The 14686-nt window shown below is 53.4% G+C and overlaps 1 protein-coding gene across 1 annotated transcript in view; it reads left to right on the top strand.

Annotated features, from left to right (window-relative positions):
• Positions 1-13724, top strand: part of IRAK2 (interleukin 1 receptor associated kinase 2) — a 44364-nt gene extending 30640 nt beyond the window's left edge. Inside the window, exons 9-13 of the mRNA XM_040995184.1 lie at positions 970-1165; positions 4482-4544; positions 9557-9763; positions 11935-12160; positions 12869-13724. Of these exons, the coding sequence (XP_040851118.1) occupies positions 970-1165; positions 4482-4544; positions 9557-9763; positions 11935-12160; positions 12869-12981 (805 nt within the window). The 3' untranslated portion in view covers positions 12982-13724. The remainder of the gene's footprint in view (positions 1-969; positions 1166-4481; positions 4545-9556; positions 9764-11934; positions 12161-12868) is intronic.
• The last annotated feature ends 962 nt before the right edge of the window (positions 13725-14686 follow it).

The raw sequence follows: 14686 nt of genomic DNA on the forward strand, positions 1-14686 counted from the left end.
TTTAGTCCTGGCTTCTGCCTGGGTCTGTGGGTTACCCAGCAGCCTGACCTGGGAGCTTCCTGCATCCCTGTGACTCAGTGAGCCAGGGACAGAGGTCCGACAGAGATCCCGTCTAGGGACTGGCACCAAGGGAGAAGTTCCAGAAGATTCCAGAAAATCTGTCAGGACCAGCTTTGGCACTATGGGAACCCAAATACTATTCTTCCTGTTTGGCACATAGAAAGCCTTTCTTCTTTTCTGCCCTCTGCTTGGCATCGTAATTGTCACAGCAAGAAAAGATGCTAGGGTGAGAGGCTGGCACTGCCCTTCCTCCTGACTGGTCGTTGACCGGTCCCCTGCTGCCAGGTGGTCCCCCCATGTTTTCTCTGGGCAGTGTGTTTGCATGTTGTGTATTTGAGTGCCTCCCAGGGTTTCCTGGACAAGCACTGTGCGTGGTCGGTGCTGCGCTTGGCGTCTGCTCTGCACTGAATACTTCACATGCAGTTAAGCTTTGCTGTCTGTCTTGTTTTTTTTTGTTGTTGTTGTTGTTGTTTTTTCCTGGTGCTTTCTCAGCGTTGACCCTCGTGGCTTAGGTGGCTGGGCCAGCACCTTGGCTTTTGCTGTTAGTCCCCACAGTCTGTGCAGATGCACTCCCCAGGATGCTGACGTTTAATTTGAGTCAGCCAGGCCAAAGGGGGATGGACACAGTGCTGAATAGGACCAGGCTTGGCCGGCGGACGTTGCCAGGATTCATGTCCTTGGGAGGTCAGGGAGGCCACACCCCACTGGTCCTCCTTCCTGGACATTGGGTCCTCCCTCCCTTCCTTGTTTATTTGTTCGTTTGTTCATTCCTTCCTCCCTCCCTCCTTGCCTCCTTGCTTCCCTCCGTCCCTCCATCCTTCCCTCCTTTCCTCTTCCTCCCCATCTCTTTCTTCCTCTACTTTTTTCTTACCATCCACTGAAACCAAAGGCTCACCGCTTGTTTTGCAGCTCCAATGTTTTGCTAGACCAGAATTTCAGCCCGAAGCTGGCTCACCCAGTGGCTTACCTGTGTGCTGTCAACAGAAAGTCCAAGTACACGGTGATGAAAACACACCTTTTCCAGGCTTCGGCCGCGTACCTCCCTGAGGACTTCATCCGCGTGGGGCAGCTGACCAAGCGCGTGGACGTCTTCAGCTGTGGGATAGTAAGGGCCTCCCTCTTTGCCTCCCGTGGCTGCACTCCCTGGCCCTGCCCAGCTTTGAGAGCTCAGGCTGTGGCAGCAGCACATAGGTGTTCTGCCTGCATGTGGCACCAGCTGGCCTGTTGTGGCCTGCTCTGTGTGCCTGCAGGCTAAGGGTAGGGTGGTCTTTGATTGGTTCTTTTAAATTTGTTACCATTAGCTATGACTTAAGACATAATTCTTAGGGGCCAGTGTTGTGCTACAGGTTAAGCTCCACAGTGCTGACACTCCACATAGATGTCAGTTCAAGTCCTCACTGCTCCGCTTCCAGTCTGGCTCACTGCTGATGTACCTGGCGGAACAGCAGAGGATGGTCTGAGCACTTGGGTGGCTGCACCCCATGTGGGGAAGGTGGGGGACCAGGGAGGAATTCCAGGTCCTGGCTTCATTGGGAGAGTGAACCAGCAAATGGAAGGTCTCTGTCTCTTTACTCTGCCTTTCAAATAATCTTAAGGAATTAATTAACTTCAAAAAAAAAAAAAAGGAACTAATTAACTTTGGAAATTATGTGAGGGATGGAGCTCCAGCCTGCTAGTTTGCCCCCTAGGTGCCTATAGCAGCCAAGGCTGGGTCAGGCTAGAGCCAGGAGTTCGAGTTCAATCCAGATGCCCACGTCAGTAGTGGGACCCCAACTACCTGGGTCAGCCCCTCTGTCTCTAGGGTCCACTTTAGGAAACTGGAATGCAGAAATGGAGCTGGGAATTGGACCTAAACACTGCATTGTGGCACCAGGGTGTTCTAACTGGTGGCTAAACTCATCTGCCAAATGCCTGGCTCCAGGGAGAGCGTTTCCAGTTGTAAAGGACTATGAAAAAAGACAGGTGAATACAGGACAGAGGTGTGTGGCCTGTGGCAGACAATGTTTGCCAGTGCTGGAAGAAAGCTGTTCTGATGTGCATCGCCGCAGACACCGTCTCCTGACTTCCCTCATTCCTGTCTAGCCAGCCAGTTAAATATCTGCCCCAATTTTTTTTTTTTTAACGTCTGTCCACTTAACTGTCTGTTCTTGTCAGTTCTTCTGCTGTCCACTCGTCCACCACTCCTTCCTTCGTCATAATTGCCAGATCCTGGGAATGTGCTTGTGTGTGTAACTGAAGCACAAGAGGGGCAGGCTCCCTGGTGTGTTCATTAGAACTCCACTTCCTTTGGACCTCATAGGGTTGACATGTTCAAAGGGTTTTGTGGCCAGATTCATTTGGCTCAGCAAAGTCCATTTGTTCTCCTTCCCACAGAGTTGTTAGAGCTTTCAATGTGGTCACTGTGGCTTCTCCAGAGGAGGGTGGGTGAGCCGTGCCACCCAGGCCCATTTGCCCATGCAGCCTTTGGTGCACACAGTATCTGATGGCACCCATGGCTGGGTGCAGGATCATAAGAGGGAGGGACCCCAGAGCTGAGCTGCCCTGAGAGTCCTGCCTCAACCTTCCCCTCCAAGCACCAACTCTATACTTACTGTTTCTGATTACAGTTTCCTGTGTCACCTCTGCCACGGGTGCCCTGGCCATGGTCACCCTCTGTCCATAGCATAACCTTTTTGTGCTGGTGCCAGGTCCCACTTCTTGCTGTCTGCCGCCTGTGCAACCCTACTGGTTTCCTGGCCTCCCCCACACCCTGCGTGCTGGTCCGTGCAGCTTGGCAGGGTTGGGCCAGGCCTGCGCCATTCAGAATCAGCGTCGTTGAGTCCACTGTAGGCTAACCCGACCCTGTGGCTCTGAGCTGCGTGACCTGTCTGTCACCTCCGTCAGGGCTTGAGCCTGTAGAACGGCTCTGTAGAACGGGGTGATACCATTGTGGAGGCGTAAGAGACATATAGTGTCCTGCACAGCTCAGTGCTGACTGCTTCTAGACCCTCTCACTCGGCTTTCCGGGTCACAGGTGACCCATGCTCCCCTCTGTCCCCTTGTTCACTGAAGGCCCACCGACTCCCTCACTGGACTGATGTCCTGTGGGAAGGACGACGCATTTCTCAGATTTTTTTTTTTTAAGAAACTTCATTTCAGGGGCAGTCAGGCAGAGAGAGACAGACCTCTTTTCCCATTTGCTGGTTAGTTCCCCTGATGATTGCAACAGCTGGGGGCTGGGTTAGGCTCAGTCCAGGAGCCAGAAGGCCAATGTAGGACTGGCTACTTGGGCCATCACTTTGTGCCTCCCGCGGTGTGCACTGGGAGCTGGAGCTGGGACCCTCACACAGCACTGTAATGTGGGATGCCAGAGTCTTGACATCTGAGCCAAACACCTGCTCCCTCTCAGTCTTTGGTAAGCTCTGAGTGAACTCACACAGGACCCAGTTGTGTTCTGGGAGGGGGGAGATGTTTGTTCACTTCCCCTTGTTCTCTTCCTCTGGGGCTGGACCCGCTCCTGCAGAGGTGCTCTCTGCTGCCCCCTCCTGGCCACTGGTCATCTGCTAGTGCTCTTAAGGACCATCTGGCTGTGTGACCTTGATGGTCACCTGAGCCATGCCACTAGGGTGGAGTATTCCCTCCCTCAGCTGCCACAACTGCTGCATCCCCACTTCCTGGAGGAGGACAGTGAGGCTCACACGTCAGCTGTTTACCCTGAGCATCGAAAGAACCATTTTGGACTGAGCCTAGGTTCTCCTGACAGTACCAGCCCTGACATGCCTGCTGTTGTCTCGGCCGTGAATTTACAGCAGGTTTCCTGTTGGTTGAGACATGAGCCACAGTGTGTTGTTTCATGGTGCCAGTATGCACCCCTGTACTAGTACTGGTTTGCATGTACTTTTGGGATGGGCGTGTTATGGGTCAGTGATATTAACAAAAGCCCTTGGTAAAGAGTGCTGTGGGCTGTCTGAGACTTCGGGTGTGACCAGTACCTGCCTGTGGATTCCTGCTTTCCTGAGACTGGCAGAGCAGTGCCAGCCTGCTGTTGCTGCTGGGTTTCTAAATGAAGTGATCTTTGGAAAACACTAGTGTCAGTATGTACACATATGCAAGCATGAATGTGTGGACATGCGTGCATTTGCTGTGTGAGCATGCATGCCATCTACATGCATGCACGTGTGTCTGCATTTATACACGGATGTACACTATGGTAGTGCACCCCCTCAGAGCAGAACATTCCAGTTCTGTTCTCCGTACCTTGCTGTTGGTTGATGCAATTTTCCAGTTGGCAGAAAGGCTTGGGGCTGGTCCCCTCGCCCCCCCAGGTCACTCTGGAGCTGGCAGGTGGCGAGGCTGGGCTCCTGGGCAAGGTTCCTCTCCTGGTCTGTCCTGCTTGGCTCCTGGAGCCTTGCATTGTGCTCACACTGTCCTCTCCTTTCCAGGTGCTAGCCGAGACCTTCACGGGCATCCCTGCCGTGGACAACACCCGCAGACCAGCCTACTTGGTAAGAGACCCAGGCACTATCTGCCAGTGGCTGGACGTGAGTCTTGAAGCCCGAGGGGAGGCAGGGAGGCACCTCCTGTGCCCATTGTGGTGGTGTGGACAAGGCCTTCACCCAGGGCTTCATTTGTATCTGATCAAAGACACTTGGACCTCCCATACCCACCAATGTTTCCCCACAGAAGCAGAGGGTTTGAGAAAATCCGTTTTTTCTCCCTTGTTTCTGTACCTGGCAGTCAGACAGCATTTGTGCCCACACTGGGTTGCCGTTATTGTAGCTGTGTCCCTCACCTTTTTCTTGCTGTAGCAAAGTACCCAGGATAGGCTAACTTTGTAAAGAAAGGGTTCATTTGGTTAATTTTTAGGGAGGCTGGAACTTGAACATTGGACAACACTGTTGATTTGGCCTCTGGTAGGGGCCTGATGGCAGATGGGAACATGACGTGAACATGAGGGGGAGGGAGGCAGGCACTTCGTGGCAGACACTGCAAGCCAGAGAGAGACCGGGATCCCACAGTCCCTTCCCAGGGCTCCCGGTTGACCTCAGGCCCTTCTCCTGTTTCACTTCCTCTGAGAGGTTGGACCACCTAGGGGACCAGGGGTCTGCTTGAGGGAGGCAGGCTCTGAGGCTGACCTGTGCTTCAGAACTGGAAGTCTGCGTTGGGTCCCAGACCCCACACCCCAGTCCCTAGCTGTCAGTCCTGTGGTGTCCAGGTGCGTGAGTTCAGTGGTGTCATCCCTTCACTGTTGGGAGTACTGAGGCCACTGTGAAATGTCTCGTGCCTCGTAAGACCAGTGGTGGAACTGGGTGAGTGCTCTGCACAGGTGCAGCTGCTAAGCCAGCTTTAAGATTTATTTATTTTTATTGGAAAGGTAGATTTACAGTGGGAAGGAGAGACAGAGAAATATCTTCTGCCTGTTGCCCAGGTGACCTGGATGGTCAGAACTGAGCCCATCTGAAGCCAGGAGCCAAGAGCTTCTTCCTAGTCTCTCATATGGGTGCAAGGTTCAAAGGCCTTAAGATTGTTGCTTTCCCAGGCCACAAGTGGGGAGCTGGGTGGGAAGTGGAGTAGCTGGGATGTGAACTGGTGCCCATATGGATCTCACTGTGTACAAAGCAAGGATTTAGCTGCTGAGCCATTGCGTCAGGCCCAACTCTCATCCTTTCCATCCATGTGGGTGTTGAGGTCAGTGGAACAGCCAGCTTCTTGAGTTACTGGGCACCGCAGACAGCGCTGGGTGGGAGCACAGGAAGTTATAACTTCCCGCCTTGCTGAGGCCTGGGCACCGCTGCGGGTCGTCACCGGCCCCGTGTGCTGTAATGCGGTCGGTCAGCTGTGGGTCAGTGGCGGCTTGTTTCCGTTCCGTTTTCTCCGTTTGTGGTCCTCCGGGCTGTGTGGGTGAGAGTCGTGGAAAGAGGCCATTGACTTCCATGATGTTTTGTAGGCGTTTATGTTAATGCTATCTAGGAGCATAGAAAATGCCATTTTTAAAAAGCTAAGCTTTTTTCCTCCCCCTCTAGCCCCAGGCCTGGCTTCTGATCTGCCATGTTGAGGTCTGTGCAGGCTGAGGGGTCTTCACAGGTCAGAGAGAAGGGGCAGCTGCTGACCCCCCGCTGTGGTCAGTGTTGTTGGCCCAGCATGCCTACCCGCACACACTTTTGAGTGACGAAAGACAGATGGACAGGGGGACTTGCTAGCGTTGCTGATGCTGGAAGAGGCTGCAGCCTATGAGGGCAGGGCTGTAGGGATGATGCAGCCTGCACGCGTGGGGTCCTGAGGGACCTGTGAGTCTGCGTGGACTGGCAGCACTTAGAGGTAACGAGGGTGATCTGTCCTGCACACAATTTGCTTTGTGGCTCGAGATCTGAATGAACCTACATTCCCAGAAGCCGCTTTGGCCTTCGCCTCTCGCCCTTCCCATCTGAGCTGTGGTTTCTGGAGTTGTGGGTTGGGAGTTTGGGGCAGCTCACGCTGCCATGGTGGATTCCTGGCTTTCTCTCGGCTGCACACAGAGGCCCGCCCCGCCCTATTTCTTGGGTGTTGAGTGGCGTGATGTTGTGTTTATATCTGCTCCTTCCCATGTGGAAGCTAGCTAAAGGGCCATGTGTGCATCTGTGTGTGGCTACCTGCCTTTGTCCCCGTCCTCGTGGAGGTATAACTCACACTTCTTAGGTGTTCAAGATTACGTGAGGGTTACGAATGTGTCCTGTGATGGAGCCAGCATCCCTTCAAGACACCCCATTGACCCCAAGAATTCCCGTGGAGCCCTGTGTTGTCTGAGCCCTCCTCGACTGCCAACCTAGGCAGCCACTGCTGTGGTTCGTTAGGATGTGGCCCTGACCACATTCTAACAGGTGAACCTCAAAGTCAAGGGTCCTGGCACTTGGAAGGTAGACACTGGATCCAACTGTGGGGTTAGGAAAGTGGCCTTGAGGGGAGCCCTCAGGTCCCTGTGAGCATGTCCACTGGAGGTGATTTTTGTGACAGGGTTGGCTCTAAAGCCTGAGGGGCCCAGCGGCCATCTCCGCTATGAGTTGCCATGTGATCCTCCGTGTGAGTCCTCCCATTGTCGCCAGCTACCTCCTGAGAGGCCAGTCCAGTGGGGTGGCCTGGTCTCGGGCTGTCCCCCCCAGAACTGTAAGACCCATAGAGAGCCTGTTGCTCCCATGGGGTCAGGTTCTCAGTTACGCTGCCCAGCACCTGCTGACCCAGCACCCAGCCACGGGCGGCGACTCTGTCCTCAGCGAGCGCTCCTCTCACCTGCACCCGCTTGTGGATTCCCCCACAGGAGGCGCATGTCAGGGTTCACTCCTGTTGTTGGGGCGTAGTTCACTGTGCACATGAGGGCAGTTTATCCCTTACTAGTAGCCAGGCGTTTGAGTTGTGGCCAGGGTTGGTGATTGTGAGCGGAGCCCACACAAACATCTTTAAGAAGACGTCAAGACGTATATGTTGACGCCAGGACTTCTTCCTAAGTGGAAAAGCAAGTTCAGGTCAATGTGTGTGGAATGATCATCCCTGTGGTGGAAGCAGACAAATGAGTGAAGACATCACAGCTTTATTCTCTTAACTATGAACTGGGGGCAGTAATAGCACATATCTGGTAAGGTTTATTGAAGCTTAACTAACACAGGAATGCCTAAATGGTGATGCGAATGTCGTGAGCACAGCGTGGCAGTCCCTTCTGCTGTTGCTCTAATAGCTCTTTAGATATTGCTGGCTGTTACTGTGAATATTGTGTACATCAAGAAAATGACTGAAATGTCAGTAGATTTCTGCCATGTACAAAGTACAAGGTGTTGTAACATATGTATCATTTGTAAATTTAAAAATTTTTAGAAACTGAATTATGTATGTAATAGATCATTTATTATATGTGTGAATCTGGGTCAGAATCCTACATTTAGATTTTTTCTTTTGCTTATTTGAAACGCAGAGAGAGACAGAGAAAAATCTCTTTTCCATGGCTCACTCCTTAAATACCCCCAACAGCCTGGCCAGGCTTCAGCTGGGAGCCAGGAACTTAATAGGTCTCCCACAAAGGTGACAGGGACCCAAGCACTTGCTGCCTCCTAGGGTTCACATTAGCGGGAAGCTGGGATGGGAATGGGGTGGGGACTTCATCCCAGGAAATCTGATGTGGGCTGTAACTGTATACATGCGTATATATAATTGTGTACTGTATATAACTATATATACTTTCAAATGTTTCCTTATTTTTATTTATTTAAGAGGCAGAGAAGTAGAAAGTGAGGTGTTGTCCGTCTGGTGGTTTGCAGTAACAGGGCTGGGTCAGGCTGCTGTCAGGACCCTGTCATCCAGGTCATCACTTGGGTGGCAACGGGACTCAAGAACTTGAACCAGTCATTTGTTGCCTCCCAGGACACATTAGCAAGAAGTTGTAGTGAAAGCAGAGGAATCAGGAGCCAAATGAGCCAAATGGCCATTCCAGTAGTGAGGTGTAGACTTAACTTGCCAGGCCATGCCACTCCAGAATCCTGATTTTAAAATGTTCACTTTGGGGCCCAGCACGATAGCATAGTGGTTAAAGTCCAAGCCCGGGATCCCATATGGTCACTGGTTGTAATCCTGGCGGCCCCACTTCCCATCCAGCTCCTTGCCTGTGGCCTGGGAAAGCAGTCGAGGATGGCCCAGAACCTTGGGACCCTGCACCCGCGTGGGAGACCCAGAAGAGGCTCCTGGCTCCTGGCTTCGGATTGGGTCAGCTCCAGCTGATGCGGTCACTTGGGGAGTGAATCATCGGATGGAAGATCTTCCTCTCTGTCTCTCCTCCTCTCTGTATATCCGCCTTTCAATAAAAATAAATGAATCTTTAAAAATATGTTTACTTTGGGCAAGTGTTTAGCTTAACCGTGAGACACTGGTTGAGACACTTGCATGGTACATTGGAATTCTTGGGTTCAATTCCCAGCTCTAGTTCCCGACTCAAGATTCCTGCTATTATAGGTGCTTGGAGGCTGTCAAAGTTGGGTTCCTGACTTTCGCATGGGAGACCTGGAGTGAGTTGTCAGCTTTGGGCTTTGGGCCAGTTCAGCTCTGGCTAAGGCAGCCATTTGAGGTCTCAGCCAGTGGCTAGGAGCTCTCTGTCTCTCAAAAAGCTAATTAAATCATGAAAAATAAAGAAAATGTTTGCTTTATTTCCGGGTATCACCCTCTAGTTGTTAATGGGATTTTGGGTGACTAACTGTAAAGTATAGCACGTGGCGAGTGCTGTACAAATGCTGGAGTTGACCGCTGTGGCCCGTGGCCCACCTTGTGTCTGTACTGGGAGCAGGTAGTTTTGCTGGCCCCGTCTCTTGGCCAGGCTGAGCCCCTGTGTCTGCAGCGAGTGCAGGGGGCACCCTGAGCACAGAGACCACACAGCGACTCCTTGGCTCACGGCTGTGCGCGTGGCCAGGACCTGTGCAGCTTTGTTTTGCCAATGTCTGTGGGTCTTTGCGAGATCTTCCTGTCCTGAAGCTTTCACACGGTCCTCCTGTTCTTCCCTCTGCAGAAGGATTTGCTCCTGTGTGAGATCCCCAGCACTGCCACGTCACCCTGCTCCAGAAGAACCCCCTTGGAGGCTGAGGTGGCAGAGAAGGTGAGGGGTGTCTGCGAGAAGCTCCTGGAGAGGCGGGCAGGGACTCCGCCTGCCGGTTGTGCACGGGCCCTGGCTGCCGCCTGCCTCTGCCTGCGGAGGCGCAATGCCAGCCTGGACCAGGTGAGCCGATCTGGGGAGGTCCTTGCCACGGCACCTATGGAAGCTGTCTCCAGCTGAGATGGGATTTATGGGTTATGCAGAACATGAGGCCCGAGAGCTGGGTGCTCACAGTCCCTGCTGCCTTTTCCCATGGAGGATGCCTCTCTCCTCCCTGCCCTGCTCTTGCTGGGGAGGGGATTTCTCTATCTCTTTGTACCAGGAGAGTCTCTTCTAGCTTGGGGCCGGGGTCTGCCTTGTGGCCTGGTCCAGTAGATAAACCTGGCTGCCTGTGCTCAACCCTCCAGTGGTGGGGTGGGACCCAGAAAAAGGGTCTCCTCTGCAAGCACCCACCTTGGGGAGAAAGCATTTCCTTTGAGCCTGATAAGTAAAGGTGGTTTCCATGGTGAAAAGCATGAGCTTGGGGCCTTGTTAGGTTTAAGCACAGGGGAGGGTCTTCCAAGGCCATCAGGGTACCTCAGGGGAAGTTGGCACGGAAGGGCTCCTGGGTGGTAGCCAGGAGTTGCTGGGTTGGTGTGAGTGGCTCGGGAGCTGCAGGGCCCCATGCAACATTCCTGATGCCCTCTTGCTTCTTAGCATTATACTGGGCTTTTAGTGTTTCTGTTAAGAGGTGTGAAGCACTGCTCTAGGGGCCAGTGTTGTGGCATAGCAGGTAAAGCTGCTGTGTACAGAGCTAGCATCCTATGTGGGTGCTGGTTTGAATTCCAGCTGCTCTACTTCTGATCCAGGATGCCTGGATGATCTACTAGGATGCCTGGGAAGATGGTCCAAGTGCTTGGGTCCCTGCAACCACGTGGTCCTGGCTTCAGACTGTCCTAGCTCCAGTAATTACAGCCATTTGGACAGTAAGCCAGCAGATGAAGGATCTCTCTCTTCAACTGTCATATAAATCTTAACAAAAACAGACAGCCACTGCTCCAGCCCAAGCCTGCCATTTTACATAAGGGAAAGTAGAGGTCTCTAGTGAGACGAGGCCACAGAGTGAGTTCTGTCAGAACTTTGTGGATCTCTCCCCTCTTCCTGGCTCCCCTGACCACCGTCTTCTATCGTCAGCAGGAGCGGGAGGTCCCGGTCACTGCTGCAAGCTTGGGCTCGACCAGGGCCCCCAGGTGCCCAGATGCCGTGGGCGGGGGGTCATTTGTTCAGTAGTTATCTAATGATCGCAGAGTTATCTGTTGATGAAAGCAGAGACCTGCTGTGGGTGCCAGGTTGGGGTGCTGAAGGCCTTCCCAGGAGGTGGTGCTTGGCAGAGAGCAGAGTGGGAGCACAGTAGCTACATGAGACCGGAGCTATGAGGAGGCCTAGAGCCCAAAGTACCTCAGCACCATGGCGTGGGAGGAGGGCCCCAGTGGGCATTGGGTTGAGTGTATAGTGGGGCACCTGGTTCTGCCATCGGAGGGGAAAAGAAAGGATTCCAGTTGGCCTGCTTGGGTCATGTGCCCAACCTTGGGCTATCGTCACAGGTAGTGGTCAGGGGAAGGAAGCATTGGGTTGGCCCATCTCAAGTGATGCCCTGCCATCTGTGTTCAGGGCTGGGGTCGGGGGCGAGTTGCTCTCTTTCCATGGAAAGATGTTTTTTTTTTAGTTGAAAGGCAGAGTTAGAGAGTGAGAAAGCGAGATCTTGCATGTGCTGGTTCACTCCCCAAGTGGCCCAAGTGGCTGGGGCTGGGCCAGACTGAAGCCAGCAGCACCTATCCTCTGCTGCATTAGCAGGAATTTGCATCAGCAAAAACCAGCAGCTGGGACTTGAGCCAGCACCCATGTGGGATGCTGGTGTGGTGGGCAGTGGCTTTACCTGCTGCTGGCCCATCAGGGTGCTCTTGTGTGGGTTTTTTTTTTTTTTTTTTTGAAAGTTCGATATATAGAGAGACAGAGAGAAAGATCTTCCATCTGATGATTCACTCCCCAAGCAGCCAAAATGGCTGGAGCTAAGCTGATCTGAAGCCAGGAGCCAGGAACTTCTTCTGGGTTTCCCATGTGGGTGCAGGGTCCCAAGGCTTTGGGCCGTCCTCGACTGCTTTCCCAGGCCACAAGCAGGGAGCTGGATGGGAAATGGAGCTGCTGGGATTAAAACTGTTGCCCATATGGGATCCCGGAGTGTGCAAGGCTAGGACTTTACCGTGCCAGGCCCCGCTCAGGGTTTTTGATATACACTCTTGCCTCTATTTCCCAAGATGCATGACTCAGTGGGTGCTGTGGAAAAGCAGCTTGGCTCTGAGGGTACAGAGCCCTCCTCTAACACCCCAGAGGAAACAGACGACGTGGATAATCCCAACCTTGATGTCTCTTGCTCCACCGGGGCTGTAGACATCCTGCAGGTTGCAGCCTCAGCCCTGCCTGCAGAGAGCCCAGGAGGAGCCTCTGTGGGGGCCGAGGCGCCCCTGGAGCCTGCCGAAGATGGTAAGCATGTGCAGGCCCACTCATCTTGTGTCCTACCGTTTGAGCCCCTCTGCCGTGGTGCTCTCACCCAGCCCCGTCCCTGCCGGCTGCCCCAAGAGCCCTGGGATCCTCCTTGCTGCCTCCCTGCCATCTGCCCTGAGTGCCATCTGTTTCTTCCAGTCTCCCTTTCCTCCTAGGGCCTGATTTGGCTGCTGTCCTCTGCTGGGACAGCAAGACAACCTCCCCATGTGCCCCCTGACTCACTCTTGCCCTTCCTTCACCAGCTCCTTCTCCAGCAGCCAGCCCAATGGGCCTGCCCCAGTACAACTTGTCACCCCTTCCTTCAAGTCCCTGTCATGCTTGGGACCCAGTGTCTCCCAGAGCCTGGGAGGCCGAGTGGTCTACCCCGTCTTTGCCAGGTACCCCAGGAAAACCTTGGCAGCCACATGCCCCACCACTAGGAAACATGGCTCAGGGACCGTCCCAGGGAGGGTCCACGCCTGTGGAAGGGGAGAAGAGGAGCCAGAGGGGCTGTAAGTAGGACAGGAGCGGAATGGCCCCTCCATGCTGGAAGATGGGGGCGGTCCCAGGTTCCCCCTGCTCAGGCAGTGCTGTGACAATGCACCATCCCCAGGGCCTGACGCTGAGACCTGGGGTGACGGGGGCGCTGAGCAGCAAGGAGATGGCTACGATCCTTATTTCCGTTGTTCTCTTTCCCCGGAACATCAGATACAGAGACTTCATGGAAAATCGAGATCAACGAGGCCAAAAGGAAGCTGATGGAGAACATCTTGCTCTACAAGGCTGAGAAGCTGGACAGTGTTGAACTTTTTGGCCCCTGATGATGGGGCCAGGCCACGGACCCCACCCCCACTGAAGGAAGATCAGCAAAGCACAAAAAGGGGCTGCGGGCAGAATCTGCGGCAGGTCAAGTGACATGGACACCAGACATCACCCCTGTGAGAGTGACCTTGGGGACAAGGAGGCCTCAGCTTTTGGTGACAAGGCCTGATGGCCAGAGTGGGCTCTGGGAGAGTGAGGTGGGAACTGGGGGTGCTGTATGATCATCTGCCCAGCAGCTGCCATCACCCAGGAGCTCTCTCCACAGGACTGCTGATGGGAAGTCCTGTAAAGCCCACGGGGTTCTCAGAAGCTGACATCTGAGTCATAGTCGCCAACAAGCACCTGCAGACTTGCGCACTCTGTAAGACTGTCCAGATGCGCCCCGTGCAGGTCCCAGTGCCCTCCTAAGGGCTCAGGTAGTCCTGATGCCAGACATCGGGCTCAGGCTCGGAGCCTCTTCGCTTCCTGTGGGGAACCTCGCAACCTGCAGGTATTTACTGAGCACAGCCCAGCTCCGTCTGCACACTGCACGGATGCCCGTGCGTTTGGTGCAGTTTCTGCTTTAAGTGTGTTATTTATGGCCAGATGGGGAGTTGGGAGAACCAGTTCCACCAGCCTCACGTGAGCCTGCTGCTGACTGAATCAATCACTTCGTTCCTGGGACCTCTCAGTGAGGAGCTAGCTGCTCCTGCTCCCCCCGGCTTGTTGGGGGGGCGCTCCAAGAAGCACTTTGCTCATGCACTTGTCCTGTTCTAGAAAACAAGGAAGAAGGCCTGTATATTTCTGCCATACATTTCATGTTTCTACAGAGAGGATATTTTTGAAAAGTCAGATTGTAAATCTTTATGAAGCATTCTTTAATTCACCTGGAAAAATGTCCTATTTAAAAATAATTCTATAATTTTTTAAATAAAGATATGTTTGTAAAGTCAACAGATAGCTTTGTAGTGACTTGTGTGTTCTGGTAGTTTGTTCAGAGAGGGCCCTCTGCCTCCCTGAGGGGTGGTCGTAGGGCGGCAAAAAGCCAGGACCAGTTCCAGGTCCTGGCCAATCTGGAAACATGTTTCCTAGTGTGGTCAGGGCAAGGGACAGGGCTCTTTCTGTTGACAGCAATTAACAGCCCTTACACTGTCCATGGACAGGGACCGGAACCCTGGCAGCTCCAGAGGTGTCCCCCACACGGCTCTGAACTCTAAGACACTCTAGGTCTTTTGCGGTGGTTGTGGGGATTCCCTAAGAGTGTGCCCCAGCAGGACCTGGCTTGTGGCGAGCTCCATGCCTGCCTTTCCAGAGCTTCAGCGACAAACAGGATGCTGGTTCTCTGAACACCTGGGTTCCTGGACTGCAGCTCAGGATGTCCTGGGAGAGCCAGTGGGCCGCCGGGAGTCTGAGAGTCACAGACTTGCGCACTCATCAGGGCAGACATTGCCCGTGCGTTCCTCCATTGCTCTGCCTTTCTGGGGACCCCAAAGGAGTGCCAGATGTCATCTTTTTAGCAAAAAAAAATTGCATGTGGTAAACATTTTTCTCTACTTGGATCTTTTTTTTTTTTAAGTTTATTTACATTATTTGAAAGAGTTAGAGAGGAGAGATGGAGAGAATTTTCCATCTGTTGATTCACTCCCCAATTGACATACTAGTTGGGGATGGGCCAGGCCAGAGCCAGGAACTTCTCAGTCTCCCACATGGGGGCAGGGCCCCAAG

Source organism: Ochotona curzoniae, unplaced genomic scaffold (assembly GCF_017591425.1).
Source record: "Ochotona curzoniae isolate NIBS_2020 unplaced genomic scaffold, NIBS_Ocur_1.0 contig_908, whole genome shotgun sequence".
Lineage (NCBI taxonomy): Eukaryota > Metazoa > Chordata > Mammalia > Lagomorpha > Ochotonidae > Ochotona > Ochotona curzoniae.